This window comes from Nematolebias whitei, chromosome 10 (assembly GCF_014905685.2).
Source record: "Nematolebias whitei isolate Nwh7 chromosome 10, NemWhi1, whole genome shotgun sequence".
NCBI classification, from domain to species: domain Eukaryota; kingdom Metazoa; phylum Chordata; class Actinopteri; order Cyprinodontiformes; family Rivulidae; genus Nematolebias; species Nematolebias whitei.
The window spans coordinates 22,340,275-22,364,680 of NC_056507.1; the positions used below are offsets into that span (position 1 = coordinate 22,340,275).

A 24,406-nucleotide genomic window follows, 5' to 3' on the forward strand; every position below is an offset into this window, starting at 1 on the left:
CACAGAACCCACAGATGCCAGCAAAACCTCAGTACCCTCAGCCTCCTCAGAACCCTCAAACACCTTCAAAGCCCCAGTACCCTCAGCCTCTGCAATATCCTCAGTTTCCTAAGTACCCTCAGGTTCCCCAATACTCCCAGTCTCATAAAAACCTTCAGGTTCCCCAGTATCCTCAACTTCCTCAGAACCCTCAGACACCAACAATGCCTGAGTACCCTCAGCCTCCTCAGAACCCTCAAACACATTCAAAGCCTCAATACCCTCAGCCTCCCCAGTACCCCGAGCCCCCTAAATACCCTCAGGCTCCCCAGTACCCTCAACTTTCTCAGAACCCTCAGATACCTTCAAAGCCTCAATACACTCAGCCTCCTCATTACCCACAATCTCCTAAATACTCTCAGGCTCCCCAGTATCCTCAACTCCCTCAGAACCCTCAAACACCTTCCACACCTAAATACCCTCAGCCTCCTCAAAATCCACAACTTCCTCAAAGCCCTCAGACACCTACAAAACCTGAGAACCCTCAGCCTCCTCAATACCCTCAACTTCCTCAGAGTCCTCAGACATCAACAAAGCCTAAATACCCTCTGCCTCCCCAGTACCCCCAGCCTCCTCAGTACCCTCAACTTCCTCAGAACCCTCAGATCCCAACAAAGCCTCAGTACCCTCAGTCTCTTCAGAACCCTCAAACACCTTCATTGTCTCAATACCCTCAAACTCCTCAGTACCCTCAACTTCATCAAAGCCCTCAGACACCAACAAAGACTGATAACTCTCAACCTCTTCAATACCCTCAGCCTCCCCAGCACCCTCAACCTCCTCAGAACCCTCAATATCCTCAGCCACCTCAATATCCTCCTCCTCCTCAGTACCCTCAAACTCCAAAATTACCACCACTTTATCAAAATTCAGAGACACAAACAAAGTCCCAGCCTCCTCAAATGCCAACAAAGCCTCAGTACCCTCAGCCTCCCCAGTACCCCCCACCTCCTCAGTACATTCAAGTTCCCCAGAACCCTTCAACACCTTCAAAGCCTCAATACCCTCAAGTTTCTCAGTATCCTCAAACTCCTCAGAACCCTCAGATGCCATCAAATCCTCAACAGCCTCAGTACCCCCAGCCTCCTCAGTACTCTCAACTTCCCCAGAACCCTTCAACACCTTCAAAGCCTCAGTACCCTCAAGCTCCTCAATACCCCCCAACTCCTCAGAACCCTCAGATTCCATCAAAGCCTCAGCAACCCCAGTCTCCTCAGTACCCCCAGACACCTCAGTATCCTCAAAATCCTCAAGCACCTTCAAAATCTCAATACCTTCAACCTTTAACACCTCCTCAGCCTCCTAATTACCCTAATATTCAACCACTTACAAAACCAACATCCCAAACAACACAGACCTCTTCAATGCCAAGTCTTTCTAATATATGTGATATAGAAACAAATGTGAGAATTCCATGTGGACTTCCTGATATCTCTGCTGCAGACTGTGAGGCTAGAGACTGCTGTTTTGATGGGCAATCTTGCTATTTTGGAAAAGGAGGTAAGTGAAGTGGTTGTTGATCTTACTAAAAACACTTTTTGAGGGGTTTAACCAGTTTAAAATCTTACAGAACTAATGAAGTACACAAAACCTTGTTAATCCTTGTGTGCTGTTAAAATTGGACAAAAGTATGTTTTAATTTACCATAGTCTATGTTTTTCACCAGTGACAGTCCAGTGTACCAAGGATGGACAGTTCATTGTTGTGGTGGCCAAAGACGTTACTATACCCAATATTGACTTGGAATCAATCTCATTTTTGGGTGAAGGTCAAGGTTGTACATACGTCGACTCAAATTCAGTTTTTACCATCTACTTTTTTCCTGTTACTGCCTGCGGCACTGTTGTCATGGTAATTTCTTAATCTGCTTCAGTTTCTCAAACGTTATGCGATTTTCAAAAGCCACTAACCTACTTAACCTTACAAACTTTTTGTAGGAGGAGCCTGATGCTGTAATCTATCAAAACATTATGATGTCTTCGCTTGAAATACAAGTTGAGCCTGATGGTACAATTACCAGGGACAGCTCCTATGTGTAGGTAAACATTGAAAGAAGGTGATGTTTTAAGAAAAGTGTAGACTATGCAGCATCGCAAACATTCTCTTTTTTCAGGTTGTTCTTCCAGTGTAAGTACTATGCTAGCTCAGTTGAAAGCATGGTTGTTGAGGTGTCGCCACTTCCAAATCCTCTTCAAGTTGCTGCTCTTGGTCCCATCAGTATCATAATGAGGCTGGCTAACGGCCAGTGCATGACCAAGGGTTGTAATGAAGGTCAGTACGTCCCAACCAAGCAGATATGATATGTTTGTTAATCGTTTCACAATGTTTGATAAACAACTGGTATCTTTGGTCCCACAGTGACGGCTGCATACACCTCCTACTACACTGACGCAGACTACCCTGTGACCAAAATACTGAGGGATCCAGTTTATGTGGAAGTTCAGCTCCTTGAAAAGACAGATCCTGCACTTGTTCTGACTCTTGGACGCTGTTGGGCAACCGCAAGCCCCGAGCCACACAGCCTCCCCCAATGGGACATTCTGGTTAATGGGTAACTAAAACACCTGTTTACACTAATGTATTTATCGTGATATACTGATTCTTCCTTAACCACACACACATACAATATTAAACATTAAATATTATCTTATTATAATACTTACCAATAATATCAATACTTTTTAAACAATTTCAGAAATCCCAGAAAGGTTTTTAATGAGCCAAACATTATAAAGCTGATGAATATTGTGTTTTGTAGTAGAAGTACAACATATTTACAATTTTGACATCACATAATCATAAAATTGTGTGCTGAAGCTAATTGCTACTAAAAATGTAACAAAAGTGTCACTTACATGATTTTATGGTATCTATAACTTAGAATTTTGTCTGTTCTACATTTAGATGTCCATATGCAGATGATCGTTACCTCGCCTCACTGGTTCCAGTGGATGCCTCCTCTGGTCTGGACTTTCCAACTCACTATCGGCGATTTATTTTCAAAATGTTTACCTTTGTAGAATACAATATGGAACCCTTAAGGGAAAAGGTAATGGACATAGTGGTCTGCATAAAAATCTCTTAACAGAATTGTTCTACGTAGATTTTCAGTCAAAAAATGTGTTTCCTGTTTAGATGTACATTCACTGCAGCACAGCAGTGTGCGTGCCAGGACAGGGGGACAGCTGTGAACCATCCTGCTACAGAAAAGCAAGTAAGTAAATATAGATATTTTTTAATATGTAAAAACGTAGAAAAGGTTCATAAACCTGACCATGTCTGTATGCCTGTCTGCAGAGAGAGACACGGAGTCCGCAGAGAAGACTAAACCAAAGGTCGTAGTTTCATCTGGAGAAATTATCATCACTGCACCTAAGCAGTAAACTAGGACATGCTTAAAGAATCAGCTGAAGACATTTGAAGAATTTATTTGAAACAATAATATGCTGGAGTTATTTTATTAGTTGCATGAAATTAAAATGACATTTGCTCAATAATCCAGTGTGTGCAGCAGAAAGAACGTGTGTAATGAGTTTTATATTAAACTTTCAGTTTTGATGTTTATATTTTTTGTTTGCTGTTTCCATTTAAATTTTTTTGAATAAATGGTTTAAAATATGACATGAAACGCCTGCAGAAATGTTATTAACTAGCTGTTTTTGTTTCATTTTTTTCAATACCATTTTCTTTCGTTTTCAATTTATATGGTATCTTTTATGATTGACTACTGTTGTCTTTGTTGTCATCACTTTGTTAAAAAAAATCAGGTCTCTCTTGTAAATGAGTTCCCAAAGCTCAATGGGATTAACCTGTATAAATAAAGGTTGAATGAAAAAAAAAATACTGTAAAAAGAAATCTTGTGACATCCATATGAAGTATTTAGCAAATACTTCAGTGTTAGATTAGTAGGTTAAATGTTTACAAATGAACATTTTAATAAGTTCAAAAATAAATCCTTATTACATTTTGCAGAATAATGGCTTTAATAACACAAGAAACTACAAAATAATTATGTCCAAAACTAAAAAATACCCACTGAAGTCTGAAGTTTCATTGCTTTATTTGAATAAGCTTATTTTTTATATATAAAGGAGTGAGAAGGAATGAATACAATTAGGAAACATGTTCACTACAATAAATCATAGGTGTACAGAGAGAATATTTAATGTAATAAAAATATTCAAAAGCAGGAAAAGTTTTTTGGTAAGCTGAGAAAATAAGATGGCAACACTAAATCAGAGAAACCTATTGAAATGAAACCTAAAAAACATGTACACTTATTTGACCACAAAAACTTTTCATACAATGGTTTTGATCAGGGATGTCACGTTTACTTCAGAACAAACTGGAAAAATAAAAAATAAAAGTCTCACTGGACCTTTGACAGTGTTTCAGTTCGAAGTGAAATACTTGTAGGAAACCCCTCCAGGTATAGATCATCACTGATTGTCATGCAATAAACTTTCACATCTCTCTCTGGTGTGCTTCGCTGGAATATAATTCTTGGACACATAATTGAATGAACGCACATTTCTAATCAGTAACCTAAAACCAACACCAAAAACTTGGATACTGAACTTAAAGGTCCTTTGCAGCTCTTTTCTTTGCTCACCGAAGCAGAAACGATCAGTCTGAGCTGTTCATCTCAGCTGCGTGTTCATCCCCTCCACCCCCCCTCCATCAGTCAGATTTGTCCTTCTTTTTGCTGCCACCTATGGGAACTTTGCTGACCACTGCAGATCCAACAGCAGTCACTCCTCCAGCTACAGCACACACTCCCCCTTTCACCAGCCCCACTCCAGCTGCAGGCACAGCAGCTACAGTGCACACAGCTGTCTTGGTAAGGTCCAGGCTCTTTCCTCCTATCCAGGTCACACCCCCCACCGTGGCTTTTGTGGCTCCATACAACCCCCCGGCCAACCGGCTGAACATGCCCGGTTGTGTCTGTGGGCGGTCCTTGTCTGTGTCTGATTTAAAACAACAAAAGCAACAATTTTAAATTCAACATATGAACGTTCACAACAGAAAGTGCATTAGATAACATTTATTTTATATTTTGACACCTTAGTACTTGTGCAGCAGAAGAAAAAGCTAAGAAAAGTTTGATAATAACAAATATGGGTCAACACATGAAGACGTTTAAATCTGGAGAGGTGAAAAATACAAATGTACACATCTATGACAGATCATAGCACATGGAACAGGCAGTGTAAAAACACACGCAGTAAGAAAAGGAAATAAACAAAATGACCCGGACACTAAAACCTGAATATGGTGTTGTGTTTGTGTTGATATTAATCAAGCCTGTCTGTGTACGTTACTGAGACATGAATGCAACTACTGTATGTCACTAGAACATGTTGTTTAAGTTTCACATATTTCAAGCACATTTATTTTTAAACCAAGTGCAATACTGAACTCTCAGCCACAATTTTGAGTCGACATTTAGTAAAATGGAAATAACTGAATGCAATGTTTTCCTAATCTCATAACCCAGATTTTGTTCACAGTGGAACACAGTAAACGTATCAAATGTTAAATGAAAAGAAGTGTACCTTTAAAAAAATAATAGGTCATTTTGAATTTTATGGTAGCAACATATCTCACAAAAGTTGGGAAAAGAGCAATAAAAGGCTGCAAGAGTTAAGTGAATCTAATGAGAAATAGCTGTTGTTGCATTTAGCAACAAATAGGGTTAACAGGCAATAAATGGTAAGAAAACTGGTAATAAAAGTTTTTAAAAGAGGCTAAATCTCTCAGACGTAAAGATGGACCGATATGTAAAAAACTGTGCCTAAAAAAGTGGAACAATTTCAGAATAATGTTCCTCAATTGAAAATTGAGAACGCTTTAAATATCCCATCACCTACAGTTCATAATATTGTCAAATATGGAGAAATCTCTCCCTGTGATGGACTCGTGACCCGTCCTGGGTGTCCCTCGCAACTCGCAGTGATAGCTGGACATGGGCACCAGTGAACCCCGTGACTCGTAAAGGAAGAAGCAGGTATAGATAATGGGATGGATGTCTGAGCTCAAAGCCAAGACTTAAAGTCAACTAGATGTCTGTGGTTTTCAAGCAGTACTGCTTTAAAAACAGATCCTCTCACCATTTCTGTTCACCCTCTGCACCTGGGACTTCAGGTACAACTCACAAGTCTGCCATCTGCAGAAGTTCTCAGATGACTCTGTCATTGTGGGCTGCATCAGTGGTGACCAGGAAGCTGAATACAGAGGTGTGGTGGACAGAATCACCTGCAACTCAACGCTGGAAAAACTAAAGAGCTGCAGGTGGACTACAGGAAGATCAGCCCACCAACCCTATCAACATCAAGGGTACTAAGGTGGACACTGTGGACTGCTACAAGTACCTGGGGTTCACCTAGACAATAAACTGGACTGGACAGCTAACACCAACACCTTCTACAAGAAAGAGCAGAGTCGTCTTTTTCTTCTGAGGAGACTCAGGTCCTTTAACATCTGCAGGACCATGCTGCAGATGTTTTACCACTCGGTGGTCTTCAGTGTCTTCTTCTATGCTGTGGTGTTCTGGGGCAGCAGGGTGAAGAAAGCTGATGCCAACAGACTCGATAAACTCATCAGAAGAGCTGTCTCAGTTCTGGGAGTGGACCTGCAGTCTCTGACAGAGGTGTCTGAGCAGAGGATGCTGAGGAAACTGCTCCAGATCCTGAACAACACATCACACCCCCTGCATGACACCCTGGACTCTTCCTGCAGCACCTTCAGCCGTGGACTGAGACCACCGAGGTGCTCCACAGAACATCACAGGAAGTCCTTCCTCCCTGTGGCTATCAAACTTTTCAACTCCTCCCCCTCTCTGCACAGAGGACAATAAAATTAATCCTGCACCACAATAAACTCTTTAATGTTTCTGTTTGCACCTGACCTGTTTTAGACCTTAATTGTTGGTATTCTTATATTCTGTTATTTTTATATTCTTTTTTTTATTTTTTTATCTTGTGTGATACCTTGTGGATGTTCCTTTGTACTGAAACTCAGGCACAACAATTTCCTGCGGGATCAATAAACTTCTATATTATCTTATCTTACAAATCATTGTCTGTAGACCCAGTTTGCTGTGCTGCCCCAGAAATTATGGTTAAAACTCTATCATGCAAAGAAGAAGCCATACAGTATGTGAGCACCATTCAGAAATGTCTCTGTCTTAAGCTCATTTAAAATAAAGTGGAAAATTGTTTTGAAGCCAGACAAAATGGTTTTTTTGGGGTTGAATATCAGATACCACTGATGCCATTTCTATAATAAAGAGGAGATGAACCACCTAGGCTGTAATCAGTGCACAGTACAAAAAGCAAGCCTCTCTGATGGTGTGGGGGTGCATTAGTTCCTCTGGCATAGGCAGTTTACACATCTGGAAAGGCATCGTCAATGCAGAAAAGTGTGTACAAGATTTAAAACATCTACTCCCCTCCGGCAACCTAACCCAGAACTGTTGAACAGCTAAAATCCTACACGAGACAAGAATGGGACAACATTCTTCTCCAAAAACAAGCAGCTCGATCGGTTCCTAGACAAACGTCTAGAAACTGCTGACTGTTGGTAAAAGAAGAGGAGATGCTTCATGACCTTGTCCTCACGTTTTAAGTGTTGCTGCCATCTTTCTTAGTTTAAACTTTTGTTTTTTACTTAAACTTTTTTTTTTTTGTTCCACAGTGACTAAAACACGGCTTTATGAAGATTGCAAATCATTGCGTTCTGTTTTTGTATACATTTAACATGTCCCAACATTTTGGGAATTTGGGTTGTACATAGTTAGAAAAGCAATTGTACTATTCTACACACAGACACAGTCACGCACATTTAAAAGCCACTTTGTGTCAAAACATTGACATAAAAACTTGCCCTTGTCAAATGCCCTTGGAGCTGAGATTACCTGTTGCTACTGGCTCATCTTCGTGGTATGCAGGCACGTCCTCGGGCACCTGCTCCGCCTGACTCATCTGAGAAGAAGAGTAACACCATTATCAAGATGACACCAAGAACCACAGCGTGGAATTACAATTACAGCCAGAGATCCTCGCTCTACACGATATAAACAGTTAAAAGTAGGATTGTAACAGGTGTTTGCTGCGTACACAAACCTGGTGATTACATCCTGAAATGAACAAACATGAGACGTGGTATTACAGTGTCACACTAAGCACCCCGTCGCTGCTGACAGAAGAATTGGGGCGTAAACAGAAGGGTTACTAATAAAATACACCTAAATCATAAATCATGAGCGTCTCTCTAAAAAGACAAGTTTTGTTAGTTTGGAGGACTTTGGTGTGTGTTAGCACAATATTACGGAGAAAAGACCTCAGCAGTTATTTTGGAGAAAGAAATGTTCTTGAAGAAAAACCATGCACAAGATGAAGACATTCGATAACGTCAAAATGTAGCCAATCAAATTTTCTAGAGATGCACAATATTAGCGTCATGGTCTCGGCCAATATTAGCGATAAAGTTCAATATTGGACATGGACCGTTCCATCTAAAATAACTCACCGATATAAAAGACTGTTTTTGTATGACAACCCAGTGACGAGGATGCCTGCAGCGGCAGCACATGATGACGTCACGCGTGCCTACCCGATCACACGGAGGAGAGGAAGTTTTTTTTCATTGGTGAGGATGTCGGATTCTGAAGATTCTTGGACTACGTTGAGCCACGCTACATCGTCCCCAGACAGAGATATTTTTCCAGCGTAACCTTACCAGCGTTACAAGCCGTCATTTCCGACGTCATTGAGAAGCTAATAGCCGATAGCACTTGGGTGAGTTTTACCACAGACATTTGGACGCACCTGGGATACACCAGGTGGAGCAGTGGGTAAGCACCCAGGGAGCAATTCAGGATTGGGTGTCCTGCTCAAAGACACCACAAGATGTGCAATGACCGGAGATCGAACCTAGGACCTTCGGGTCCCGAGTTGGTTGCCCTACCCCTACACCATCGCTGCCCCTAATGCGAATAAATAACATTTAACACTTTTTATTTAATATAAGTTAAAGTGCTATGCATATCATATGGCTGTTACTGAATATATGTCACCAGCTCTTACAGCTGTTACACAATTTTGTAGCAAATAAGCCTAAATAAGAGAGAGGGTTATGTTCTGACAAAGGAAAGTATATAAAATATCAGTATCGGTTATCGGCCAAATAAGTTTTAACATATTGGCATATCGGCCAAAAATCCAATATTGTGCATCCCTAAAATTGACTAAAAGGACAAACAGTGCAATGCTAAGAGAAACGCACAACTCTTACATGTGCTCAAGTTGATGACAGTGGTATAAAAAAAAAAAACAACTAACCGTTTGGCCACAACGCAAAATCAAAACCCAAGCAGCATGTTGACACAAACAACACATCCTAATTGTCAAGCACGGAGGTGGAGAGATGGTTTTTATATTTTTTTTTTAATGTAGCCACAAAACCTGGGCATTCTGTAGTCACCGAGTCAGTTTACGACCTTTAAGCATTTTAGAAAATAATGTGAAAGCATCCGTCCAATAATAACAACCTGAAGCTAGGCCCAAAATTGTGTCATACAATGCAACAATCCAGCAGCTAATCTAGAAAAGATTAAAAAAAAGAAGTAAGAATCAGGATGTTGAAGTGGTAAGACAAACGTCTTTGTAACCTGTCAGACTTTTCATCACTGCATACGTCTCTAACTGCAGTGAACTGAAGCAACAACGTAAAGAGGAGTGGGACAAAACACCACAGCAACGACCTGCGAGACTGACAGGGTCACCATGAACACTTTAAGCTATTGTTGCTAATAAATGTGGTTTGAAACGCTGCAGAGTATACTTAGTTCATTTCACACATTCTGATTCTGCAGTTTGGCTTCGTTTTAAAATGTAAAACTGTTCAACGTGTGACGTTCATGTGAGGCTGAACAGTACTGGGATCTCATACGATATAGATTGTTAAAATTCAAATCAATGACCATTAACACATAGATAAAACAGGTGATTTTATTTAGGACACACAGTTAACTTGAACTGAATGTCAATATTAAAACCAGATGGATGGGAGCTCAAAGTGTGAAGAAAATAAAGGAGTGTGCTCTCTGGGTGTGCACAAAAAAAAACAAGGCAGACCTGTTCACAGTCGAGCTGAACAACTGGTAAAAAATAAGACCATTCCAGACAAACTCACACCTAGCTTCTAGTTTAAAAGGATTTTCTTGGCACAGAAAGCAAAAAAAACTTTTAGGTTAACAACATATTGACAAGTGAAAAATGACGACTTGAAGGATCTTTCTCAGTTTTATTTTAAAGTTTGGTATTTAGATATATTACCTCTAATTTGTAGCTTCATAGAGTCAAAAGTTGTTTGTAATTCACAGCCTGATTTAAATAAATAAGTATTTGATACACTGTCGATTTTGCAAGTTTTCCAACCTACAAAGAACGGAGAGGTTTGTCATTTTTATCGTAGGTACACTTCAACTGTGAGAGACAGAATCCAAGAAAAAAAATCCAGAAAATCACGTTGTATGATTTTTAAATAATTTATTTGCATTTTACAGCATGAAACAAGTATTTGATAACTACTGCCAACCAGCAAGAATTCTGACTCTCACAGACCTGTTGGTTTTTCTTTAAGAAACCCTCTTATTGTAATAATTGTGCCTGTTTTAACTCATTACCTGTATAAAAGACACCTGGCCACACACTCAGTCGTCACACTCCAACTTCTCCACCATGGCCAAGACTGAAGAGCTGTCTAAGGACACCAGGGACAAAATTGTAGACCTTCACAAGGCTGGCAGGGGCTACAGGACAATAGGCAAACAGCTTGGTGAGAAGGCAACAACTGTTGGTGCAATTAGAAAATGGAAGAAACACAAAATGACTCAATCTTCCTAAGGTCTGGGGCTCCATGCAAGATCTGTCCTCGTGGGGTAAGGATGATTCTGAGAAAGGTCAGAAATCAGCCCAGAACTACCGATACACAGGAGGACCTGGCTAACAACCTGAAGAGACTGGGACCACAGTCTCAAAGTAATACACAACATTGTCATGTTTAAGATCCTGCAGGGCCCCCCTGCTCACGCCAGCACATGCCCAGGCCTGTTTGAAGTTCACCAATGACCATCTGGATGATCCAGAGGAGGTATGGGAGAAGGGCATGTGGTCAGATGAGACCAAAATAGAGCTTTGTGGTATCAACTCGTCATGTTTGAAAGAAGAAGGATGAGTACAACCCCAAGAACACCATCCCAATTGTGAAGCATGGGGGTGGAAACATCATACTATGGGGCTGCTTTTCTGCAAAGGGGACAGGATGATTGCACCGTAGTGAAGGGAGGATAGATGGAGTCATGTACCGTGAGATTTTAGCCAACAACCTCCTTCCCTCAGTAATTCAATTCAATACTTTATTAATCCCAAAAAAATTTTATTATTTTGTTGCAGTAACTCGTCATCCTCATTTCATTAAGAGATGTTATAGATGCTGATGGTTGTAGACAGGAAGGATCTCTTGTAAAGGTCCATCCCACAGTAGATCCTAAGAAACTGGCTGCAGATGCCGTCCGATCCGTCCACCCAGACTCGACTGGCCTCTTGGTTCCCCCGGGCTGTAGGACCGCCCGAATGCTGGGCAGAACTCCTCCCAGAGCGATGGCCACTCCTCCCAGTAGTCTGCCGAGCTCCTCGTCGCTGCGGACAATCAACTGTTGGTGCCGAGGGGCGATCCTGTCCTTCCGCTGTCATGAGCCATGTTTCCTGCTAGTTCCAGGATCTCAGTGGTCAAGCACTCGAGCACAGCCGGCAGGTAGATGAGAATGCATCCACAGAACATCCTTTTCAACTCATTTGAGATTTTGGGCTGTAGCTGAGATATTATTTGAGCTTTTGAGATGTTAATCAGCTGCTGTTGGTTGTAGAAAACTGCCTTGTTGCCATGGTTACGCATCATAACAAATGTCCAAAACTAACATTTTCAGTAAAAATCCTTCCGGCTGCACAGCATCTGATACCAGAGGAAACAATCATCCAAAAAAATGTGATTTACATCCAGAAAAAGAGGAATTAAAGTTTCCAAAAACAAAATCTCAGAATGAAAGTAACAGAGCTGCTCCAACATGCAGCCACCTTGAGCGGCGCAATTCTAGAGCTACTGAGAGAGAAGAGCTTGGTTCGTGGCTGGGTCATCCATCATGACGATGACCCCAAACACACAGCCAGGTTCAACCGTGGCTCCATAAGAAGTATTTCAAGGTCCTGGAGTGGCCTAGCCAGTCTCCAGACCTGAACTCAATAGAAAATCTTTGGAGGGAGCTGACACTCGATGTTGCCCAGTGACAGCCCCAAAACCTGAAAGATCTGGAGAAGCTCTGTCTGGAGGAGTGGGCCAGAATCCCTGCTGCTGTGTGGAAACCTGGTCCAGAACTACAGGAAACGTTTGACCGCCGTAACTGCAAACAAAGGTTTCTGTACCAAATATTAAGTTCTGTTTATCTATTGTATCAAATACGTGTTTCATGCAATAACATGCAAAGAAATTATTTAAAAATTATTCAACGTGATTTTCTGAAAATTGTTCTTGGCTTTGGTCTCTCAGAGTTGAAGTGTACCTACGACAAAAATTACAGACCTCTCCGTTCTTTGTAGGTGGGAAAACTGGCTAAATCAGCAGTGCATCAAATACTTATTTTCCCCACTGTATTTACCTCATCTTTAAAACCAGTTATTAAAAACCTTTCCATCAGTTAATGTACAAAGCAAATGTTATTTCTAAAAAAAAATCCACAGCCACCATTTTAAGTTTCAACACAGAGAATCCAGATGTTATTAAGTCTCGACTGACAATTAACAACTTGATTCAATAACAAGAAAACTAAAAACTCTACTTTTATAAACACTTTAATTGTATAAATATGTTTAACACCAAGAAGTATAGGTTTAGAATCCTTGAAGGGTTTTTATAATGAAAGTGTTCATAATACAGCTCCAGGTGAGCATTTAAACAGACGTATTTACTCATTTTTAAAAGTATTTGACTGTTATTGTATAATAAAATTAATGTTGTATCAATTTAATAACATTTTTACTGAACAGTGGTGTCACTTCACTTTTACTTATGATAAATCTTTGTCTTATGAGTTTGAGACATTTGATCAATTCCATGACATAAAGTCTACACTTATTTATAATTTTTTCTGCATTTCAGGTTTTGTTAATATTGTTAAAAAAAATGGGTAACTGTGTAAGAATTAGGTAGCTGGCTGCTTTACAATTGAAGCCACTCATTTTTAATTTTATTTTACGTACATAACACAGAAACGGTCATAATTATTATATGCTTTTGTTTCTGTTTTTTTTTATACAATTTCTTCCATTTACTTTTCATTTTATATGCTTTTTATATGATTGTCTATTGTTGTCTGTACCTTATCTGTGTTCTCTGTTTAAAACAGGACTCTCTTGAAAATGAGTCCTCGTGGCTCAGTGAGACTAACTGTATAAATAAAAGTTGAATGAATAAACTTAGAAATAATGTACCGGTAATATAGTTGTGCAAGTTTTCCAACACTATTAATGTCTGTTGCTGTAACAAAACTATTTTGCTTATGTTCCAAATATTCATCCAGCTTGACGCAGGACATGAGCTCGGGTAAGAAAAATTGTTTAGGAAATATTAAATAAATCGATATACCTCAGTTCACATCTCAGTGTCCTCCCTGTATGTATGATAGAGTAGTGGCCAGCTTCAAGCCCTAACAAATAAAAGCACAAATATTCTTCTTCGACAGTCAACTAAAATGACTAACTTTTAAATTCCATTTGGAGATTTTAGATTTTGCTAAACTGGACACTAAAGCAGTTTTGATTTAATCCCAAGGTGTAGCTTTAAAGACATTTTCTGCATGTTTAAATACTGAATAAAACCACAAAGCTTAAAACCTCCTCATTGTAACACAGTTTTTGTTGAATGGGTGCATAACGCCCACCTGTTCTAACCCAAGATTGTGTAATGGTGGCATGGGTCAGAGCTGTAGCAGTTTTGGGCAGAGCTTGTTGTGGATCAGGGTGGGCAACATTGTTTCCAGAGGGTCAAATGGAGTTATTTAAAGCAGTCAAGCGTTGCACAGTGAACTGAAAAAAATACCTTTTCTTTAAGGCAGATAATCTATAAGAAGTTTCCAGGCTTTTTCTTTCCTACTTTCTAGGAAGACACTTTCTGTAAACAGGTTGTTGTGCAACATATTTGTTAGTTTAAAATATGAAGAGGTTAGTTTGCTTTTTTTGAATCTTGAAGGTTCACTCTAGTCTCTAGGTCTGGAAACAATGACTTACCAGGAAATTAAAGTTTCGGGCTATCTTAATCCAAAGGTTTTAGGTGTATTTGTCTAAGATGTTTAATTTAGACTTCCTTAAGTTTCATTAATAAAATGTAGATTTTCATCAACTCATTTTAAAGTTATTTTCTTTACAATTGGGGATATTGGATGCCAGATTAAGATTGTTCAAGGGACATTTTTGGCCTATGTATGCTAGATACGTGAGCAATTTCATGGAATATTTCCAAGATCTGTTAGGTGTTCTGTTTTTCAAGATCTGAGGGTGATGCTCAGAGATTATGTGAAATTTAGTTTACATTTAACAAATTACAGCCATTTTTGTGTCTGCTATGGCGGCCAACTTAAATTGGGTTAAAGTTTAAGGACTGTAGATGTACAGCTAATGATCACATTCTGAGAGTTTCATTAAATTATGCCCAGAGGTTCATGAGATTGGGTTGAAATCAAGAATTAAAGCCTAAATGCAGTTAAATGCAATTAAATTAGTGAAGTTAAATGCAATTAAACCAATGCACATCACCTTACAATCTAGCTGTTTTTCACTACTTTTCCTTTTCAATTCAATTCAATTCAAATATACTTTATTAATCCCAAAGGCAAATTATTTGTTGTTGTAACTCGTTATCCTCATTTCATTAAGATATGTTATAGATACTGATGCTGTAGACAGGAAGGATCTCTTGTAAAGGTCCATCCCACAGTGGATCCTAAGAAACTGGCTGCAGATGCTGTCAGGTCCGTCCACCCAGACTCGGCTGGCCTCTCGATTCCCCCGTGCTGTAGGATCACCTGAATGCCGGGCAGAACTCCTCCCAGTGCGATGGGCACTCTTCCCAGCAGTCTGCAGAGCTCCTCGTCGCTGCGGACAATCAACTGTAGGTGCTGAGGGACGATCCTGTCCTTCCGCTGTCGTGAGCCATGTTTCCTGCTAGTTCCAGGATCTCAGTGGTCAGACACTCGAGCACAGCTGGCAGGTAGATGAGAATGCATCCACAGAACATCCTTTTCAACTCATTTGAGATTTGGGGCTGTAGTTGAGATATTATTTGAGCTTTTGAGATGTTAATCAGCTGCTGTTGGTTGTAGAAAACTGCCTTGTTGCCATGGTTACGCATCATAACAAATGTCCAAAACTAAAAAAAGTTTCAGTAAAAATCCTTCCAGCTGCTCAGCATCTGATACCAGAGGAAACAATCATCCAAAAAATGTGATTTACATCCAGAAAAAGAGGAATTAAAGTTTCCAAAAGCAAAATCTCAGAATTAAAGTAACAGACCTGCTCCAAGATGCAGTCACCTTGAGCGGCGCAATTTTAGAATTGATTGCCATTTTATTTTAATTTGTTAAAAAATATATATTGTACGCATCTTTTATGATTGTCTATTGTCGTTGTTGTCCACTGTCGTCATCACTCTTTATTAAAAATTCAGGTCACTCTTGTAAATGAGTATCTGAGGCTCAATGGGATTAACCTGTATAAATAAAGGTTGAATGAAAAAATTTAAATTAAGCAAAACTTAAATAAATAAATTACACATGTAGTGCTTTGTGAATACGTTTTGGTTGATGCTCAGCTAAGACCATACCAAATTTTAGGACTGAGTTACGTTTGTGTTGACCAAGGATGCGTCACTTTGGCGGCCATCTTGAATTAGGTTAAGTCAACAAGGTGACCACTTAAAAGAGTTATTTCCATTTTTAGGAATACAGTAATTAAAATTCGTCCCGATGGGTTCGTTATGAGATATTTTGCTAACACATGAGCACACACGCACGCAGACACGGGCAATAACAGTATTGTGATAAGAAAGGATAAGTTACAGTTGTGGTAGAAAATATCCGAAGGAGTTGAAGCACTCAAACGCACCATTTTAGCTAAAATAAGTGACGTTCGAAGCCAAAGCGGTTCTTGCTAGCTGCCTACCGACATTTATATTTTTGGAGGATTCCGACTTCAACTTGTACAAATGTGAACAAAAACACAGAGCAGGCAGCCGCAGATGTTTTGTTTAAAACCCTCCAACGCAAACATTAGCGGATAAGTGTCACTTTGAAATCAGTTACTGGCGTCTGCTTCCCTGCGAGCCCTCCAGGTTTTGTTTTTTTTTGACTGCACGCGCATCGCATTTTGTTTTTTACGTTAAAACCAGAATATTCTAGCTCGTGCGTCACGTAAACGCTTAAACGCCACACTCAACGGTTTTCAAACGATAACATTCGACATTTAAATCTACATTTGAAGAGAAGAAACGGTCGAGTTTTCTTACGAAACTGTTTTTTAAGGTAACGAGACTCCTTTTTTAATATCAAAAGTGGCACTGCAAAAGTTCTCAGCCGACTCGCGTTACACAAACGGATGTTAATTTAAACATACTTACCTTTGTTTAATGGTGGTTAGGAAACCGATCCAATCAATAAATAGATGGCTGTGTGAAGGTCTAAAAAAAAATTTTTTTTAACAGAGCTCAATTTTTGTAACAGCGAAGCTCCTTGTAGCCAAGCTGGCTTGTGTTGACTGTTTTTTTAGGAGGAGGTCCTCAATCTCCACCCACAGAACACACGGAGCTACCCATCTATTTGATGGGCTTCTACATAAACACTCTAAAATAAAGATGCCTAATCTTATTGTTCACTCTGTGATATTTGAATTAATTTACACCCTGAGATAGTTTTATGTCAAGACAAAAATAAGATGAGGCCTTAAAAATAGTTGTTGTTTTTTTTAGATCAAATTGAAGTCAACGGCTAAAAACGTTTTGCCGGATCATAAAACAAAAATAACCAATGTTCAGTATTTTTATGTTATATAATGAACAAGGAAAAAATATAGAAAATAATAGTGCCAACAGGCGGGACAGTACACATAACCATAGCAAGCGCTTAAACGTATCTAAGCACTTCAGGACCGCCCCTTCTTCCTCTAGGCGGAAGTGACGTTAACTAATCTTGAAAGATCGTCTATTTACAAACGGATGTGTTGTAGCATACTCCAAAAACAGTTGTAATATTTTTATAGGACTCTTCAAAACTCGACTCCTAGATTACCTGAAACAAAAACGATTTCAATAGTAACTGTAAAATTTTTGTGTTTGTACATTTCTGTCAAAACAAATGTAGCATTCAATCAATGTTTATGGAAACAGATATGCCAGATACAGATAGTGTGCCTGTTCCAGCTGCTTCCCTCTCATTCACATGCATGTACCCTGTCTTACTGTTGTTTCATTCCTGTTCTTTCAAGTGCATACCACCACTGTTCCCTATTCTAATCTCAGATCCCAATGTCATCTGCAAACATCGTAGTCCACAGGGATTCCTGCCTGACCACATCTGTTAGTCCGTCCATCACCAGAGCAAACAAGGGGCTCAGAGTTGATCCTTGATGCAATTCCACCTCCATCTTGAAGCTATGTCACTCCCACAGCACTTCTCATCACCACAGTTCTGCTGTCCTCCTCATACATGTCCTGTACTGGCCGGTCCAACATACTTGTCTGCCACTACAGATTTCCTCATGCAACCAAATAAAATCTTAGTTTGAAACTGTGACTTTAATGGCAGTGGTTGATAAGAATTCCTTCAAGAAATGCTATGTCTTCAATTTATATTTGAGTTTTTATCAAAATAGAACAAACATTGACCACTTTGGCTGAACAAATAAAAGGAACCCATTCCTCATGGTATAGATAGCTTTAAACCAGGCACACTTTTTAGTCTAATTATTATATCCTGATGCATGCTCAATAATCCAGTAATCCATCTAATTATTATAGTAATAATAAAAATCAGAAACACTTCTCTCTGTAATGTAATTCAAACAGAGCACAACTTCAACAATGTGAAACAGATTCAAGTAGTATAATAAAAAATCTTGATGATTGGAGATTTTAGTACGTCACTGTTTGAGTTACTTTTAATTTGAAAAGCGGAAGTGGCCTTTCCCGCCTGGGTCCGTAATGACTTATTTAGTACTTTGAAAACGCAGCGGAGTGACACCTCTGTCGTGCAAGCCTCCAGACTGAGTGTTAGAGCGTTGAGCAGCCGGAGACACTTTGAACACAAACAAACCCAACTTTATTTAGCCTCATGGTGGAGGTGACGGAGCACAAACTTTGATTTTAGCTTTAAATTCGCTCAGAGGGTGTTCATCATCCGGACTGACCCGGCACTTTGCCATCTGTCGTCGTGTGTTCATCATTCAGACGCTGTGCAGCCTGGGAGGAGACAGGTAGCTCATGACATCACATTCACTTTTATTCTTGTATAAAACATGTTTTTTTGAAGAAGTTAAGGAAAACATAGCGTGCGTTTGCCGCTGACTTAAAAAAAATCCGCTCTTATTTTTGAGCATCAGTGTGTAAAGATAAACCTAAAGCTTAAATTTAGATATGGCAGATGAAACCTGAATGAACTTGGGAGGAAACATCTGTTTTCTCTCTCCATACTGCAACCCAAAGAATATTATCATGAAAAAACAAGTGTCTTGAGTAGTGTTTTGTATAGTGTTTAAGAAACAAAATCTTAAAGCCATCATAGGAACAAACGTGGGTCCAAAAAGACAACTTCTGATTATGGGAAAACATAAAAACTAAATATTTTGTCAAGTTTCTTGAAATGATCAGTAGAACTGAAGACCGTAGTGTCAAACAAAGGTTATTTAGTCACATACTTGATGAACAGTTAAACTTAGCTAAATAAAGGTCTATCATTCCTTGAGGGACTGCATTTTGTCAGAGTTTTGGACTAAATTTGAGTCATTTTGGTCAAATTCTGAACATACTTCTATGTTTTAGTTTCATGAGATGTCACAGTCAGAGTACAACACTTGGTGAAAATTATGGAATCACCATTAAAGGATGCGCTGACGTTGTTTAGTAAACAATGAATTAAAATAAAGCAGACGTGCCACAAAACTATTTTTTCAAAACTCCAACCTTCTGTCATCAAGAAACAATCAAGTCGAGGAAAAACACAATCTTTAAAGTTCCTAAACACCTGCATGAGATTCAATCAAACTAGTTTTCAGTTCCAGAGTGCTGAGGCACTAAAAATTAACGTCAAAATTGTCTCCAACACCAGAGATGTGAGTTGAGCCAAAGAAGAAAATTATGAAACTTCCTTAAGATAAATCATCATGCAATGTTGCAAACGCTGTTGTTTGCTCCGAGTCAACTGCATCTAAAATCAGGAAAACAGATTAAACGACAAACTGGAAAGGTTTGTCCTGCAGGAAAGACGTATAAAGTCAGTGACATGGCCTGCAAACAGTCCAGATCTCAGTCCAGATCTCAGTCCAGTTTAAAATCTCTAATGGAAATTGAAGAAAACGGTTCGACGACGGAGCTGATCAGGAAACGGTGATTTAAAAGACAGCTGGAGTCAGACTGGTAAAGAACTGGTTGTCATTAGTTAGGTTCACGCCTCGGAGAATGCAAGCTGTTAGAAAAGCAAGAAGTGGTGCAACAAAGTGTTAATGGTGCAGTTTTTCATCACCGTTCATCTTTTTTTCTTCTACTTGATCTAAAAAAAGCAACAGTGACCGACAACAGCAGTTCCATTTATTTTTGTTTCTTAATATGAGAAGGTTAGAAATGTAAAACTAATTTAGTGACGCATGTGATTTATTATTTCTTTATACAAATTTAAACAACTAACATCCAACAGTGACGACTTCATGGTTTTTGTCAGGGCGTGTAAGTGTTGAAGATGACTCTCGGCTACTACAACACCACATGAGTCAATATCTGTAAAAATCAATTGAATTGTAGCCATTTGTGTTTATTACGCTCAGCTGGCTGCAGCAACCATCTGGAAGAAAATAAATTAAAAGTTTCATTGGAACCCATGCAGTGGTTCGTGAGATATTTTGCTAACAGGCGCATTAACATTTGCAGACATGAGCAAAAACATTTTCACCTGCTGTGTCTTTATCAAATCAACTATTTTGTCCAAAAGTCAGTCCATTTACAGCTTTCAGACACCCTGAGGACATTAGTGTTCTCCTGCGGTCTTTCAGAACTCGTCCTCGCTGCGCAGATCTACAACACGACACCCCTCAGCTCAGGTTCGGGTCGGTTCTGATGGCAGCTTGTGCTCTGGTGGGTCTAAATGCAATTGTGCATTGACTTCCTTTCATAATGAGAATGTTGAGACTTCCATCTTTTGTTTGTTGTCCACCACGTCCTGTTTTTGTTTATTTAGTTGTAATGAGTTAAAACAACCAGCAGGTGTCAGTGTGGCATCACTGACACCAGGAAGGAGTTCAACTCATTTGGCGCCTGAACAAATTGAAAAGTAACACCTTCTCTTAAAAACAAACTTAAAATAAAAATAAATGTTTTTTTTAATGACTTGTTTAAATAAACAGCAGTTGATTCACATTTTGCACAGAAGAAAGTCATCTTTAATCTTCAGAAAATATATTATTGTCCTGGAAAGTGAGATATCTATCTATCTAGATATATAGATATATATAGATATATAGTAAGTAGTTAGCAAAATATCTCATTAACCATTGAACCAATGAAACTTGCAGAAAGTGACTTAAAAGGCAACCTTTGGAAATCGACCCCATTCAAGATATCTGCCACAGTTAATTGACTTTAGCCCCACAAAAATGACTCTGTTCATTTTACAGATATTGAGCTAACACTTGGTGTGGTGGTAGCTGAGAGTCATTCCCAACACTTAAACTGGTGCTGTTACATCACATTGTGCGATTCAAAAGGTTTGACCAAAACGACTAAAATTCCTTCTCGGCGGCGGGCAACGTGCAATCATTCAAATCAAGTTAAGTGTTTAAAACGTCTTTTAATAAATATTTGGGATCAGTGGCAGGAGATGCTTTAATTTAGGACAAATTCAATGCCCCTACAGAATTCATATTGATACTTCATTTGTCTTTAATTAAGTGCCAGGGCGTTTTCAAAATAGCAACAAAACAGGAGTCATTACTGAGCCCCCCCCCCCCCTCCCCCCACACACACCACCCACCTTCCTCTGTGTGTGAGCAAACAACATGCTAACACAAATTAGGCTTGGCCTCTTTGTGTGAATGGAGGGGCCAACAACAGAGTGATGTGTCATTAGCGAGCAGGTGGGGAGGGAGGACACGGAGCTGCTCCCTCCTCAACTTTGTAATGAAGAGGTTTCCATGGCGACTGGACTGCCGGTTCCCTGCTCTTGGACTGTGGAAGGGGGTGTGCAGTGGAGATCAAAGTTGGCCGTTCTCGACTCTGCTGAGAGTGGAGGGTTAAACGCCGGGGTTGCAGCAGAAAAGCCCCTCATTAAACTGAACCAAGTCTGCCTTTTTGGACCCGGCTGAGGCCCGGCTGGTGTTTTAACCATCGGTTAGACTGCAGGAACATGTGGCGTGAGGTCTGATGGGCCAAACGCAGAGAACTTAACAAACGCCTGGACTGTATCCTAAAACATGGATCAGAACGTTCAGCTCGATGGGGAACGGTGCACTATGACTTGATTATTGTGACTTTTTTATGCTTTTCAAAATATTTAACTTTGCTTCAATTAAGATTCCAGTAGAAATGAATAGAGGTATTTTTTCAGTTACTTAAAACAATTTTCTTTTTTAAATCTACCTCAACATGCTCTGTTTTTGTCTTTGTTTGCTACTTTTAGCTGCTGCTTTGCTACTCTTAACTTTCAGTGACCATTTGGCTACTCTTCGATTTCACTACGACTCTGCTTCTTTTGGCATTTTAGTAACCGTTCTGCTGATAACGGCTTTAGAAAGGGTGTACAATTTTTAGCTGCAGTTTTGTTAAAGGGAACTGTTGTTATGCTGATTTTAGCTGATGTTGGCTCCTTTTAGCTTTTAACTACCATTTTTCTCATTTTAGCTTTGTTATTATTTCATTCTTTTTAGCCTTTGCTACATATTTTAGCTACTGTTTGGCTCGTTTTAGCACTGTTTTGAAATTAGCTTTAGAAAGTGTTGTGCAACTTCTAGCTGCAGTTTTACTAATTTAAGCCACTTGTTTCTGATTTTAGCTATTGTTTTGCTCCTTTTAGCTTTTAGCTATAGTTTTGTTAGTTCAAGCTTTTAATAATAATTTAACTGTTATCTTTATGCTCCTTTTAGCTTTTCACTGCAGTATTGCTGATTTTTTTTAACTTCTTTTAGCTCTTAGCTACTGTTTTCCTCTTTTTAGCTTTTAGTTTTGCTCAGTTTAGCTACAGTTTTGATTTTAGCTGTAGAAAGTGGTTTGATACTTTTAGCTGTAATTTAGCTGATTAAAGCCACTGTTTTGTTCCTTTTAGCTACTGTTTTACTACTTTTAGCTTTTACTACCATTCTGCTCCTTTTGCCATATAGTTTTGCTGATTTTTAGCTTTAGTGTTTGTTTTGCTACTTTTAGTTCTGGTTTAGCAAATCTTAGCTACTTCGCTCCCTTTAGCCCTTAGCTAAAGTTAGCATCTGTTTTAACAGAAATTGTTTTAACACTTGCTATAGGTTTGTTTTGCTCATTTTAGCATCTCTCTTGCTGATGTTAGTTTTTAGCTATGGCTTTGCTTAGTGTAGCTGTTATCTTAGCTGACTTTAAGCTTCTGTTCTGCTCGTTTTACTCAAACATTTTCTTTTGAATAAATTTCATTGAAGTCTTTCAGCCCTCAGCGTTCTCTCCTGTTGGCTAACTGTAGCTGATTTGAGGAGCTGCTCTCCTGGTGGTCCGGTTATGAGACAGAGTTTCAGTGTGCGAGAGCGAGTGGTCTGAAAGGCCTCACAAGGAGGTGGGGGGCAGGGGGGCTTCTAAATCCTTTTTAAAGCCTTTTGTCATTTATCCAGGGATTTATTAGTCATTAAAGAATAATAACAGCATCTGTGGCACATTTAGGGCTTTATCTGATGAAAGGCTGAACATTTCAGGCGCTGAAAGCAGTTTAAGCTTGTAAAAACCTCTTCTCCTGTGTGTTTTTAGCAAACCGTCCAGTTGGATGAGTGCAACTTCTCCAGTCGTGATCGTGTCTACAGTCGCGTCGAGGTGCTGCGTCCCCGTTCGGCCCATGAGAAAGCAGCATTAATAACTGGGCCTGTGATTTATCGCCTGGACTCAGCAGTGTCTTTTTGAGGGGGGACCAGACAAAAGCCGAGACCCTCGGCCTCCCGGTGTTTTTAATAGCTTTGTAGGATGTGGAGGAAGAAAAACACTGTAGTCTCGGGGAGGGTGCTCCAGTTTTTGGATTGAGTGCCTAAAATGAAAGTAGTACGTTCAGATGTTTATCTTCATATTCGTTTCTTTAGATTGATATTTTCTTAAGCTGCACGGGGAAAAAGCTTTAATGCACTTAAAAATGAAATTAATGTCAGATCTCTCCCTCTCTAAGGTGTTTTTGGAGAAAAAGCTCTGCTGTTCCTGAAACAAGGTAAACAGTCATGTTTACCTTGTTGTTTTGTTTACTCGTTTGTTGCTTCTCTGATTTTAATCTGAGAAAGTCTGATTGGTTTTGGACATAGCTCTTCCTGCTCCTCAGCTCCTTTATTGAAACCTGCCTACAAATCATTTATCTTCACCCCCTATCCACATTTCTCTCCCTTTTAGGGGGCCATCTTTTTTTCCCTCTCCCAGCTGGGTTTGTTGACTCATATCTGCGGTTCTGTTTCACCTCTCCCACCCTTCTTTTTAACTCTCGTGCCCCCACCTCTCAGCTCTACGCTCCTCTTTGGCCCAACAGTAAAGCTGCCACAGCTGTGGACTGTATTAGCATAGCTGCTGAGGCGCGAACTGGGGGGCCAAATATATTGCAGCCATTAGCTTTTGTTCGACTGTTGACGGTTTTTAAACATTTCGGCTTCCTTCTGTGCAAAGAGACACCGGAGGAAAGAATGCCAAGATGATTTCTGCCTAACAGCTTTTTAAAGAGCAGACACAGACGATGAAGGAGGCAGCAGCAGAAAAAAACCTAATTAATGAAATCTGATGAGAGAAACTGAGGCAAACATGTCTGAAGGAGCTGAAACAGTTGCAAATGCAAAAACAAACAAACAAAAAAGAACAAGC

The 24,406-nt window shown here is 39.6% G+C and overlaps 2 protein-coding genes across 2 annotated transcripts in view; one reads left to right on the forward strand and one right to left on the reverse strand.

Moving 5' to 3' along the window:
- The window catches only part of LOC119416027 (extensin-like), a 4,187-nt gene extending 765 nt beyond the window's left edge, over nt 1-3,422 (forward strand). Inside the window, exons 2-11 of the mRNA XM_037683196.1 lie at nt 105-622; nt 920-1,346; nt 1,425-1,539; nt 1,706-1,890; nt 1,977-2,074; nt 2,153-2,310; nt 2,398-2,590; nt 2,944-3,088; nt 3,175-3,253; nt 3,337-3,422. Of these exons, the coding sequence (XP_037539124.1) occupies nt 105-622; nt 920-1,346; nt 1,425-1,539; nt 1,706-1,890; nt 1,977-2,074; nt 2,153-2,310; nt 2,398-2,590; nt 2,944-3,088; nt 3,175-3,253; nt 3,337-3,422 (2,004 nt within the window). The remainder of the gene's footprint in view (nt 1-104; nt 623-919; nt 1,347-1,424; nt 1,540-1,705; nt 1,891-1,976; nt 2,075-2,152; nt 2,311-2,397; nt 2,591-2,943; nt 3,089-3,174; nt 3,254-3,336) is intronic.
- Nucleotides 3,423-4,327: 905 nt separating this feature from the next.
- On the reverse strand, nt 4,328-17,017 carry tmem263 (transmembrane protein 263). Its single transcript, XM_037682810.1, has 3 exons — nt 16,766-17,017; nt 7,956-8,022; nt 4,328-5,007 (listed from the first exon to the last, which is right to left on the reverse strand). Exons 2-3 carry the CDS (start codon nt 8,020-8,022, stop codon nt 4,721-4,723), a joined length of 354 nt encoding a protein of 117 aa, XP_037538738.1. The 5' UTR covers nt 16,766-17,017; the 3' UTR covers nt 4,328-4,720.
- Between the last annotated feature and the right edge of the window lie 7,389 nt (nt 17,018-24,406).